General features: G+C 40.0%; 1 protein-coding gene across 1 annotated transcript; it reads left to right on the forward strand.

Annotated features, from left to right (window-relative positions):
• Positions 1-642: 642 nt before the first annotated feature.
• CLN5 (CLN5 lysosomal BMP synthase) lies at positions 643-9,405 on the forward strand. The gene is made up of 4 exons (XM_019738173.2): positions 643-881; positions 3,650-3,815; positions 4,506-4,731; positions 7,283-9,405. The coding sequence occupies exons 1-4, from the start codon at positions 727-729 to the stop codon at positions 7,798-7,800; spliced, it is 1,065 nt and encodes a 354-aa protein (XP_019593732.2). The 5' UTR covers positions 643-726; the 3' UTR covers positions 7,801-9,405.
• Positions 9,406-13,162: the final 3,757 nt, after the last annotated feature.

A 13,162-nucleotide genomic window follows, 5' to 3' on the forward strand; every position in this document is an offset into this window, starting at 1 on the left:
ACAAGAAGGTTACATAGAGCAGCTGAGGCAGCAAGTACAGATTAGTTATGTTTTCTCAAAGTTTGGCCCTGACTGTCTTTATCTCTTTGGTAATTTCTCATCCCCAGAACAGCAGGTGTCTGTTTGTTTTTTATGCTTATCGGAATTTCCCTCAGCCATCCTCCCAAACTCTGCTTGAAGTTACATTTTCTTAACCCTTAATGCTCCAGCTCCCTACAGCTAGGTGCCCAAAGCTGGATTTGTTTGTTCCTCTGGTTTGGTTTTCGTGGTTGTTGGGAGGCTGGGGGTGGGCGGGAAGGTCAGAAGAAGCTCCAAGGAAGCGATGATCTTTAAATCCAGACGTGAGGCGAGAAGACCTGGGCATTACAAATCTGTCTGAGAAAGAAGAGGCCCTAAGGCACGAAGGAGAGCGTTGGGGTCCTGGACCCAAGCGCCTTCCGGGCCGCAAAGTTTGGAAGCCCCCAAAGTGCTGGTCGCCAGGGAGAAGGGAGGACAAGCCCGCGCCAAGAACCGCCGCCTTGCTTCCTCACGCATAGGAACGCATCCCGCGCCGGGAGAGACAGAGTATTCGGCGCGGGGGTGGGACAGAGGGCCGGACCCTTCGGCCGAGGGAGGCCAGTGTCCCGGGTTCGCGCGGGGCGGGGAAGTGGCTCCGCGCATGCTCCGCTCGTTGGCCCTCCGCGGTCGCCGGGCTCGGGAGGCGCCGGTAGCACCGGGAGCCACCACATGGCGCAGGCGGGTAACACTGGCCCAGGGGCCGGTGGCCATCGCGGCGCGGGCGCGGCCCTGCGGGGCGCGCCTTGGCTCTGGGCCCTAGCGCTGCTCTGGCTGGCGACAGCGGCGGATGTCCCCTCCCGGCGCCAGTGGCCGGTACCCTACAAGTGAGTGCGCGCGGGCGCGGCGGGGCGTGCAGGCGCGTGCTGGGCCGGGGTCGGAGGGGACGGTGCGGCGGGGGGGGGGGGGAGTGGGGGGACCCGCGCCCCAGCGCAGGCCTTGTTTCCGGGTCACGCGGCCGTGCGGAGGCGGCGCCAGGCGACTCTAAGGCTGTGTAGAACGAAGTTGAGAGCTCGGGAGTGGCAGCTGCTTGTTGCGCGCCGTTCTGGAGCCTTTCTTCGTCTCGGGACACTTGAGCCAATGACGAGGTGACCTAGGCTTAGGGCTGACATGAATTCTGGAAGAAAAAGGGAGTAGTGCTATTTTATCGCGTGACTTTTAGGCTGAATAGTGTGGGGAGACCTAGTTTCGCATTTAGTATGTCATGCACCGTCATCAGTTATCATGAGTGCGTAGTAACCTTTGGTAGAATTTACAGAATGACCAACTCGCCTTGTTTCGCCGGGACTTCCCCTGTTGGGTACCAAAAGTCTCGTGTCCCGGGAATCTCCCGCTCCCTCGACCCCGGGCAAACCAGGAAGCCTGGTGACCTCGTTTGTCCACTATTTTTAGCCTGGAGGTAGGACTCTGGTCTTAAGCCAGGGACGGAGACTGCAAACCTGTGAAGCTGATTGCAGCCTTTGATCTAGAACAGTATCTAGAGGGCCTGACACTGTCAGATGGCTACACAGAAAGAAAACTGTGTCAACATCAAGCAGGGGGAAGGCCAGCAGCTTTGAAAACGCGCAGCTATTTTGGATGACGAAATAGTGAGATGGGAGGCAGGATAACCTAGTGGTCCGGAGCGAGTTCTGGGCTCCGACTGCTGCAGATCAAATCATGCTCCACCCCTGACTAGTTAACTGTGTGATCTTGGGAAAGTTACTCAATATCTCTGTGCCCATATATCCTGAGTCAGAAAGTAGGCAAGTGGTAGCACTTACCTCAGGTTTGTTGGGAGGATTAAATCTAGTACATGCCAGCTACTGTCAAACCTGGATATTAGTGTATTCTGCTCACTGTATAAGGTTTGCACCACTTCCTTCTTTTGCTTGATACACATGAGAAGAGAAGTTTGGGGTTGAAGCTGGTTTTCTGGAAAATTTTAATAAAATGTTCATAAGAAGTAAACATTAAATATGCAATAAAACAAGGAAGAGATTGTAAATCCAAAACCATTTGACATAAGGGCAAGACACTATGACGTCTTATGTTTAAGTTTCGAGTATTAAGTATATGTCTCCATCTAATCCCATAAATTGAATATAATAAAATGTATCCCTTTTAAGTTCACAAATTACGCTTTAGAAATTACCTTGACCTTTGACCTAAAATATTTTGCTGTGGGCAGGTGAAACCTATATATATATAGTTATGTTTTTATTTAAATCAGGTAAGCACCTATAACAGGTAAGTATATTTAAGTCTCGTAAGTTTTTGGGAAGGTCGTTAATATTTTTGGTTAACATCAAGATTTTGTTAACTTTGTAAAAGAGAAATTTTTCTTGTTGTATTAGGATTGTAAAACAATAGATCCGGCTAGAACCTTAGGGATATAGGCTTCTTAGAGGACAGATACAGGCAGCGTGGTTCTCTCTTTCATCTTTGTCTCCCAGTGTCTAGTATGGATGGTGACCAGTGTCTGTTGAGCTGAAAATTCAACCGTAGTCCTGTCGTCGTGGCCATCTCAGGCTGCCTTCTTTACTTGTTGTATTATTGCAGTCCTCCTAACTGACCTCTCAGACTTAATTTGGCCTCTCTCCCCACACTCTTCTAATTCATGAAATAAAGTTTATTGTATAGCAGATTCAGTTACATCAGATCTGCTTCTTAAAATTCTTTAAGCTCACTCTTGGGCTCAGACCTCCCAGTTGTTGGACTTTGGAGGCTGTGGTTCTCACTGTATTAGTGCAGAAAAAGTCCCTGCCTGCTTCTCCTCTCACCACTCCTACCTTAAAGCCTAAATGCCAATCTTCTGTACCTGAGAATCTTCCAACATGCTGTGCTTGTCTTATAATACTTAGTAGTGTTTTCTCTCCTTTTCTGTCCTAACCTCCAAAAGTATTTTAAAAACCTAGACCTGGCCTTCATCTCTTTCTTTGCCCTCCCCATCCCCACCCATCCACACAGGTAAAAATTTATCCCTCTCTTGTGCCCATAGGACTTTGTATATTTCTTTGGTTTAGCACTTACCACACTGCGCTTCATTATTTAACGTCTTCCCAGCCCCCACCCAGAGCTCCTTGAGGAAGGGAACATCATTATAATTTTGTTTCCCTTCTTCCTAGTATGTCCTACACATATGGGGTAGAGCCTCAATAAATATTGGTTTAAGGAATGTTGGTTAATTATTAAGAAAATATGTTCTTTTTAATCATAATTATCTTTGAATAATCTTAGTGTATGGACTGTTTGGGAAATTAAGCATCATTTGAAAAATATTCCTTTATTCAGTAAATATTTGTTTACTAAATAAGATCTGGAGCTATAAAACATTTTAAGATATGGTTGCCGTCTTCCAAATTCTCACAGTGGGATCAGGGAACAGGGAAGTAGGCATTTATCAAAGTACTTTTAATATGTAATTTGCTACTAAATACATCATTGGAGTTTGTTCACAGGATAACACATAAAGTATATTTATACGCTATGGGCTGAGCTTTGAATGTTTTCTCTAAAAATGTTATTGACAGTGAACTGAAAATCTGGATTCTAAAACGTGCGAGAACCAAATTCCTATTAGAATCTAAGTTGATGGTTTCTTTTTCTTTATTAGACGATTTTCCTTCCGTCCGGCACCAGATCCTTATTGTCAAGCTAAGTATACTTTCTGTCCAACGGGCTCACCTATCCCAGTTCTGAAGGATGATGATGTCGTTGACGTCTTTCGGTTACAAGCCCCAGTATGGGAATTTAAATATGGAGACCTCCTGGGACACTTGGTAAGGATGTGTCTTGACCTTACAATGTTAATTAATAAAACGATGTCATTATTGACTACATTTGAGGGAATAGTCACTATTCAAATGACTGATTTTAGATCATGTTTATTGGTTTTCCTCTTAATGTATTTAAAATGAGTAGTCAAAAAAAAATATTATCAGGGTTTGTGATCCTGACAATAACAAATGCAATTGCTCTAATCCCTTTTAATATTCCAAATCCAAACCCAACTCCTGTATCCAGCTGCTAGAGAGTAAGAAGGGAGGACATGCAGAGGAAGGAGCAAGGCAGGCAGGAAGCAGGTCTTCATTTCCAGGCCCTGCTGTATGCACTTTTCCCAGGTTAGCTCACCATGGAACCTCTCATCACCTGGGTGGCACATACAGTTCCTTCCTGGGACTGTGGCATGGAGGCTTCTTGTACTCATTCTAAGATGTAAGGAAATTATGAACGTGTCCACGTAGCACATGTCCTTCCTATTGAAATGAGCTGAGTGGCAAAAACCAGAGAGGGTGAGGGCCTGGAATCTGAGGAGCCACGCAGCGCAAACGAGAATAGCGCCATGAAGGAACAGCTGAGCAGTTGTTCTACTTGATAGGCAGTTGGGGTTCATCATATTTTCTCTCACCTGGTTCCTGGACCAGTGGGGGCCTCACAGATACTTTTATACATGTGTGGTCTTTACACAGAAAATTATGCACGATGCGATTGGATTCAGGAGTGCTTCAACTGGCAAGAACTACACCATGGAATGGTATGAACTTTTCCAACTTGGAAACTGCACATTTCCCCATCTCCGACCGGAAATGAATGCCCCTTTCTGGTGTAATCAAGGAGCTGCCTGCTTCTTTGAAGGAATTGATGATAATCACTGGAAGGAAAATGGGACATTAGTTCAAGTAGCAACCATATCAGGTAAGTTGAAAAAATATGGCAGTATTTGATCATTCCATTAATATCTAAACATTTTCATTGAGGCATTTCCATGATGTACTTTATAGGGGTCAATGTATAAAATATACTTCTGGAACCACTAACCTTTGACCCAAATTATTATTAAGGCAAAACTTTACCTGTAGGTGATGAGTAGCTGAACTCCTCTATTCCCATGGTGAAAATGAATGCAAAAACACGCTGCACAATTTAGGTGGACTTCTTAAATAATAGAGGATAGTCCATAATGTACCTGAAAAAATAATTGATTGAAGGACCTGTTAAGTCTATCTGGGAAGCTTTCAGTGATGATAAACTAAAATGTTTTTGTGTCGAGAAATAATAGCTATCACTCATGTGGACTTACTCTGGGCCTGGCAGTGTTCTGACGTACATAAATCACATCCTTTATCATCACAACCGTCCTGAGGTAGTTGCTATTATTTTCCCCATTTTTCAGATGGGGAAACTGAGGAACAAAGAGTTAAAAATGTCTCAACTAAGGAAGTGAGACTACAACCTTGGCTGTCAAGCCCTATTGGCCATTTTCTTAACCACTTTGCTACATTGCCTCCCAAAACATACAGGATCTTATTTATTTGAGGCCTCTTGAGCAATTTAAATATTTTATCTTTGAGATTTTTTGTTCTTTTGGATGTGTAATATTTGAAAGTTGCCGAAACAGTAAAGTTGCATTTAGTTCGTGATGAAGAAAGTTGTTCAGCAGAACTTTTTTCAGAAACTGGTTATGCGACCTTGGTCACATTTTACCTCATTGACTGATTGCCTCGTGTGTAGATTGGGGCTGAGGCTACCACTGCTTTTAGAGGTAGGGAGTTTGCGCACATCATTTATAGAGCTCTACATTATAAACTGTTGTTCTCCAAAAAATGGAAACATAATGAAAGCACTGTTTGTGATAGGAATTATTCAGTGAATCACAGGACTCAAAATTACCATGCTTTCCACTTGTAGAGCTCTTTACAAAGCATTGTGGAGAATGTTCAGTGGGCAGGATAAGATGCCCTTCTTTTTACAATTAAGGAATTGAGGTTCAGCCAGGTGGCAGGACTTACCTGTCTCTTAAGGTCACAGAGCTGGATGTAGAACCAGGAATCGCACTGGCGTCTCTTAAATCTGAGAGTCTTTTAACTGCACCATGCTATTTCCTTCTATCTCATTGATGTGCCCCAAACAATCCCAACAAATGTAAAAGTCCCTCTGTTTTAACAATGTTTGGCATAGTAAGTAGCAACTTTCTTTCATTCTAGGCCAGTTCACATCTCTCATTTCTGTTTCCACCCACCTCATTATCTGACAGTCCTTCCTTCTGACATAAATGTGTGAACATATGAACAAGTGATCACTAGTTTCTGTAGGTTTGTGATATTCCAGTACTTAAATCTTTTAAGTTATCCGACTGCCTTGGGATTAATCCTGTTCATTGACCTTTTTTCATGTTATAAAATAGTGTTTTGAAGCATGCTTGTCTCTTAATTACAGCACTGGCTTTTCCAAGTTGAAGAAAACTAGGAACAGTATCCCTCGTTGTAAGAAAACAGGTTTTTTAATTATTGCACAATTTTAATTCCGTAAAAATTGATCAAGGCAGCCACTCTATTCTTTTATAGTACATGAAGTACTGAGTTTATGAACTCAAATTGGGGCACACAGTGACAAAGTGAAATGTTGGGGCCGAGCCCTTTTATTTTAGGCATTATAAATACCCAGATGAGGGTATATCTGTGCAAAGCACAGTGTTAACATTTCGAGAGGTTTTTCTGCTCTGGTACAAGGTGGTAGGAGAGAGAATTAGCTGTCTAGGAGTCCGTATAGTCCATAAACTTGGCCAAAAACATTTCCCGTTTTAGTGGATTCACTGGAAGAATTTGTGTGGTGGAGAGAAAGGTGTAAGTAGTATCCCAAAAGGTGCAAGTACAGGGAGAAGGACATCCCGGATAGTCACGGTGGATGGATGGGTACAGAGCTTCCTCTGACCAGCTTAGTAGACGGTGTTCTCCTCTGGAGGAGCTGTTCCTCAGGCAGCCATTCGTACTGTCCACGCACCATGCTTGGCAACAGGGAAGCTCTGCATTTCACCCCGCTCAGGGCCTCTTACACTGACTGACCCGCTCGCTCTTAAACTCTTCCACAATGTTTTCCTTGCTTTTTCTCTTTTGCCTCTGAATCCAAGATTTGTTGAGTGGGGTAAAGAAGGAGGGCTTCTGCATGTGTATAATTTTGCTTTTGACTATAGCTGAAGAAATCCCTTTATGGGATTATAGAATTAGTATACAAGATTTTTCTTTATCACTTATTTTATATATTATGTTTACAATTCAAAAATACCTTGTGCCTTGAAAAATGGAATAAAAATTGACTGGGCTTGGATTTCTAATATGAGATACGGGTTTGGAAATTCAAAAACTATTGTTTATTCATGTCCATTCATGGCCTTAATCTGGTTAGAACATTTTAAACTAACATGATTAGCTTTGATAGTCACATAAGCGATTTTTTTTTTTTTAACTAGGTAACACGTTTAACAAAATGGCGAAGTGGGTAAAACAGGACAATGAAACAGGGATTTATTATGAGACATGGACTGTCCAAGCCAGCCCAGAACAAGGGGCGGAGACATGGTTTGAATCCTACGACTGTTCCAAATTTGTGTTAAGGACGTATAAGAAGTTGGCTGAACTTGGAGCAGAGTTCAAGAAGATAGAAACCAACTACACAAGAATATTTCTTTACAGTGGAGAACCTACTTATTTGGGAAATGAAACATCTGTTTTTGGGCCAACAGGAAACAAGACTCTTGCTTTAGCCATAAAAAGATTTTATTACCCCTTCAAACCACATCTGTCAACTAAAGAATTTCTGTTGAATCTCTTGCAAATTTTTGAAGCAGTGATTATACACAGACACTTCTATTTGTTTTATAATTTTGAGTATTGGTTTTTACCTATGAAATTCCCTTTTATTAAAATAACATACGAAGAAATCCCTTTATATAACAGAAACAAGACACTCTGGTTTATAAAACCTTAATTCTACTGCTTTTTTTCCTTCTACCACCAGCAGCTCGGTTTTCCAGGAAGTGTTTTTTACATTTGTGTTTCTTAGGCCTTTCTTCGGTAAGGCAGAAAGGTAAAACGAAGATGGACAGAACTGCTGCATAATTATCTCAGGAATTGTTTTGGCAAGTTGAAACTCTTACAGTGTTGGCCAAAGTGAGCACGTTACATGATCTTGATTTAATCTCCAAGACTGTGTTAATACAGAGCATTATTATAGTTTATATCAACTATATAGGCTTTTTGGACCCAACATTTTAAAATTGTGGATACCATGTGCCAAGATTTTAAAGTGTGCCAAGATTTTAAAATTACCCTCGGTGACATTTTCATGGTGGGGGATACCTTCTTCTGGTATGGTACTTATAGGTTTTTCATTTAAGTACTTTTTGGTAGTTTAGACTGACTTTACAGCTCTTACAACTTTTGAAACTATACTGTTAGTTTTTGTTCCATTCACTTAACCTTAAAGACTAATTTGGACACCACAGCTAGAGCGGTTGTGCTTCCAGATGTAGTAAATACATTGATGAAGACCACAAGTTTCTGGCTAGCCTTTTAGAGCGAACCAGTAAGTGGCATTGTGTGATTTAAGCATCTTAACATCTTTGAACCTTAGTTTCCTTATCTCAAAAATGATTTCTCTGTCAGGATTGTTGTAACAACTGAAGCCATGTATGTCTGACATAGTAAGGTCACAAGAAATGGTAGCTATGATGATTAATTAAAGAACAAACTGCCATCCATGATCTTGCCTCATGTTTCCATGCCAGCCTTTCCTGGGTTTTGTAACGAACCACCTAGACTTTGAGCTGGCAGCACAGTGTTTATGTAGTTCTTCAAACTTGTAGGGCGGGGAAGCATCTGACTGCAGATACATCTGGGTGAATAGGTGCCCTCTGACTCCCTCACTGTTCTTGGAGTCCTCCCTCCGCCCACGAAAGCTGCCAGCTTCATGTTAGAGGGTAAACTGCCCAGAGAGAGGACACGTTTGTCAAGGATCTCCAAGTAGCTGTGCTTCCACTGGGCCATCAAACAGGGTTAGGAGGACCTTTAAGTGTTTGACGATCAACCGAACACATGAACAGTGTTTCTATTCATGGGCAAAAGAACACCAGTAAGATGATGAAGCAGAGACCAGTGGAAAAGAAAACCAGTGTTTAATATTTACTGTACCAAATATATAGTTTCTACTAACATTTGAGTGCTTCCTCAGAGGTTAGTACATGATCATTGAGCTCTCATAAAAAGCCTAAGTATAGATACTATTTACCTGATGCAAATGAGTCAATTGGGGATTAGACAGGTTACGTGACCTTTCCACAGCTACCCAGCTAGTAGTAACGGAGCCACATTTTCAACCAGCCTCTCCTGACTAAAGGGGATGCACTGTCAAGCCAGCTTTTCAGCACGCCTGTGTGGTCCTCAGACAGTGCCTGCGTCCTGTGTTACTAACACCGTATGTTATGGCCTGTAGGAGATAAGTACAGATAATGACAACAAGCATTTAAAAACTTAAAGCAACTTGTTGGAGTGATTTTCTGTTGAATGTAATAAAATAAAAAATTGGGGCTTATAATTTGTATGTCTTTTGTCTGTCTAGGAATTCATTTTTATTGTATTTTGCAAAACTATGGGTACTACCACAGTCTGAAAATAAACTCAGCCCTTTACTATACAGACAGCTTGAAAACCTGCAGTTAGGTTCAGTCTTGCTCAAGTACACAGGGAGAACTTGGCTCTTTGCATTATCGCCATCTAGTGGCTAAAGCTGGACAATCCTAACTGCTACTGGATCCTTGGGAAAACAGATTTTGGATTTACAGAACTGCACTGGAGTAACAAGCAAAAACTCGTGTGCCAAGTTTGTGTTAATTGTGAATCACAGAACTTGGTTCCATAGCTAAGACAACTGAGGACATCTGTACATGGAACTTGAATTTTAAATTAGGATTCTGATAGTTGTTACAAAAGCATTCAGGATTTTTCATTTTTCCTAGACTTAGGTGACTACAGCACAGAGAGCATAGCATTCATGTGAGTACTTAAGAACTTACCAAACCTGTCAACTAATTACAAGATGAAGTAGGGCTTTCGAGTAGCAGTGCTTCAAGAATATGGTTTCAAAATGGGAGTTGGGAAACCAAAACATGGCCAGGCAGGAATCTGCCAATTACATTTTGTGGACTTTTGAACTACTGTATAACTTGTATGTGATTTCTATTTTTCTGTTAAGTTGTGTCAAATTTCCTCTATTTCTAAGATAAACAATGTTATTGAAGTTTGAATTATATTAGGGTTTTACAATAAATATATCCTTATTAGTTAATTACGGCTAAGTATTAGGTAAGTATACCCTATAGAGGGTGCCAAAAAAAAAGTACACATTTTAAGAAAGGAAAAAACGGTATTAAAATTGTAATACTCAATATATACTAATAACAAAAGATGAATGCAAGTCATGCGTATACATTTTTTTGGCACTCTATATTTTTGTAGGTACAGGAATATAGTCAAAAGGTAAAAAAAAAAAAAAAACTTTGAAGATTTGGAACCCTCAATCAAAACTGGCTCCTCAGAAATCAGAAGAAAAAAAAACATTAGGAAGTTTCATCCAGTTTCATAATCTGCTCTGGTGACAATGAATTCTCTGGGGCAGTAGTTCCTTTAAGATGTGGACTTCATCTTCTTCATATTTACCCTTTATTGTCTAAGTAGCCTCCTGCTCCGCAAGCTTTCTACATTTTCTCCCCTTTTTAAAACAAGCGGATGTTAATCATATATTATTGGATTAATTATTCTAAGGATAAGCTCTTAATTTACTTTGAAGAAAAAGGCTGTGTTTTTTTATATATTTGTCCTTTTTTTTTTTTTTAATTGGGGAAGTGGAACAGGACTTTATTGGGGAACAGTGTGTACTTCCAGGACTTTTTTTCCAAGTCAAGTTGTCCTTTCAATCTTAGTTGTGGAGGGCGCAGCTCAACTTCAAGTTGTTGTCATTTCAGTCTTAGTTGTGGAGGGTGCAGCTCAGCTCCATGTCCAGTTGTCTTTGCTAGTTGCAGGGGGCACAGCCTACCACCCCTTGCAGGAGTCGAACCGGCAACCTGTGGTTGAGAGGACGCACTCCAACCAATTGAGCCTTCCGGGAGCTCAGCGGCAGCTCAGCTCAATGTGCCCTGTTCAATCTTAGTTGCAGGGGGGCGGAGCCCACCATCCCTTGCGGGAGTTGGAGTTGAACCGGCACCCTTGTGATTGAGAGCCCACTGGCCCATGTGGGAATCGAACCAGCAGCCTTCGGAGTTAGGACCCTTGAGCTCCAACCGCCTGAGCCACGGGGCCGGCTCCTTATTTCTGTCCTTTTTAAAGTAGGGTGTCAGCAAACAGGTAAACTTTTTCTGGCTGCTTGGTAACATTAAAACTAGCCCCACTGCTGCTGGAGTCTAGATTGCAAAGATTGTTCCCAGCTATGTATGGGGGTAGAGATTACTGACAGCTTCTTGAAGGACTTAGTTCATTCAGGCTTGAGCATTCTTCACACCAATTCCCCTCCCCCTTCCTAAGCTTTTCTATAAATTATTTAAATGCAATCAATTGATTTAACCTTCGATCATGCCAGTTTTTTGATAATATAGCCTAGATTACCAAAGTAAACTGAAGTTATTTTAGGGAAGCTGTTAAGAAAGGAGATAATTTCAATAGTTTAAAAACTGTTCTGATTATGGATTGATATAAAGACATTTCTCTCTAAAAAGGCTGTCAGAGTTCAAGAAGTCTCAGAATTCTATTTCTAAATAATCTGTTTTATAAATTCTTATTCTAAATGTAGAAAGAACCTATTCTTTATTTTTAATATAACCATTTTCTTTATAAAATTTGAGGAATAAATTTACATTTTATGGTCAATTTTTAATTTACTATCACTTTAAGCATCAGAGCTTATTTCAAGAATAGATTACATTTGTCTAATCTTGTATCTTCAAATAAGCCATTCTATAAATGTCATTTAATGTTAAACATCAATTATAGATTTGAAACTTAAACCATAAATATTTAAGTTTAACTTGTTTTCAAATCAAGTATATAGGTTAGTGTAGTTTTTAAAAATTGTAATACAACAGCATTAGTAACTATCTTTATTCTTAAACTGATAAAAGCATTTAACATATAGATTACAAGTATAAACAAGTTAAGTGCTATACATTTTGCTTATAAAGTGACTTAAAGTATTTCAAGCATTATATAATTCCATTTGTACAAAAAGTAAATTTCTGAATAAAGCTTTGGTTAGAACTGAATACGCACTGTCAAATCCATTTTCCAAAAGTTGTTCAAGGGAAAAAAGGTTCATTCACTAACACAGGTATTTCTTGTACAAAGTTTTTTACTATTTAGTAAGAGGGGGGAATATTATAATAATTTCCAAGTTTGGATCATCCTTTTTTCTTCTCATTTATATGTGGCCAGAATACCATCACTTTTAAAAAGCATGATTTATGTAGAAAATCACCTTTTACTTTATTCTTAGGTAGGTAATCTACTTTAAAAATAGATTAGATCTGTAAGACTGTTAGCGTCCATAAGTAATGAAATGCTTTGTAAAGGTTTCAAGCGTTAATATATTCCACTGGGGGTAAATCACTTCTAATTTCCTTTAGGAGGGTACTATCGACAAGGACTAGTGCTCAGAATCAAAGTTTATATAATATCTAAAAAAACTAAATGTAGCCCAAAACTTAATGTTTTTACAGATTCTACAATGTATGGATTACCTTTATTTATAATTAAAAAATGCTACGTAACTTAATATAAAATATTAGTTTAACCAAATTAACAATCACAAAACTGCAGACATTTTTCTATCAAAATTTTCCAGTCCACTGAGCAATATTTACTCAAAAATATGATTATGAACTTAAATAGATCCTTTTTTAAATTTACTGTTTATGCTGAACTGTACACTGGTGCTCCTTTTATAATTTTTGAAAATCCTACTTACATAACTATATAATTCCAAAATGGAAAAAAAGGAGCCATCACTAAGATTCACTGGTGACTAATATTCTTTCATGGAAATAATTTTTTAAACATTTTAAAGTTCTACCTTTAATTATTTCAATTTAGCTTTTTAAAATAGGTAAGCTTTTCATTTTAATGATTGTATAACACTTCAAAACTAGTTTACATAAAGATAAACAAAACCAAGGAGAACTGGTGAAGCATTCCTTACTTTACATACGCTGCCTCAAGCGCCACATACATAGTAACATATCACAGAACAGAAATTTATATGGTTTAGCAGATTACAGAGCAAATCTAAACGTATACAAAGCTAAACA

The sequence above is a fragment of the Rhinolophus sinicus genome, linkage group LG04 (genome assembly GCF_036562045.2).
Source record: "Rhinolophus sinicus isolate RSC01 linkage group LG04, ASM3656204v1, whole genome shotgun sequence".
NCBI classification, from domain to species: domain Eukaryota; kingdom Metazoa; phylum Chordata; class Mammalia; order Chiroptera; family Rhinolophidae; genus Rhinolophus; species Rhinolophus sinicus.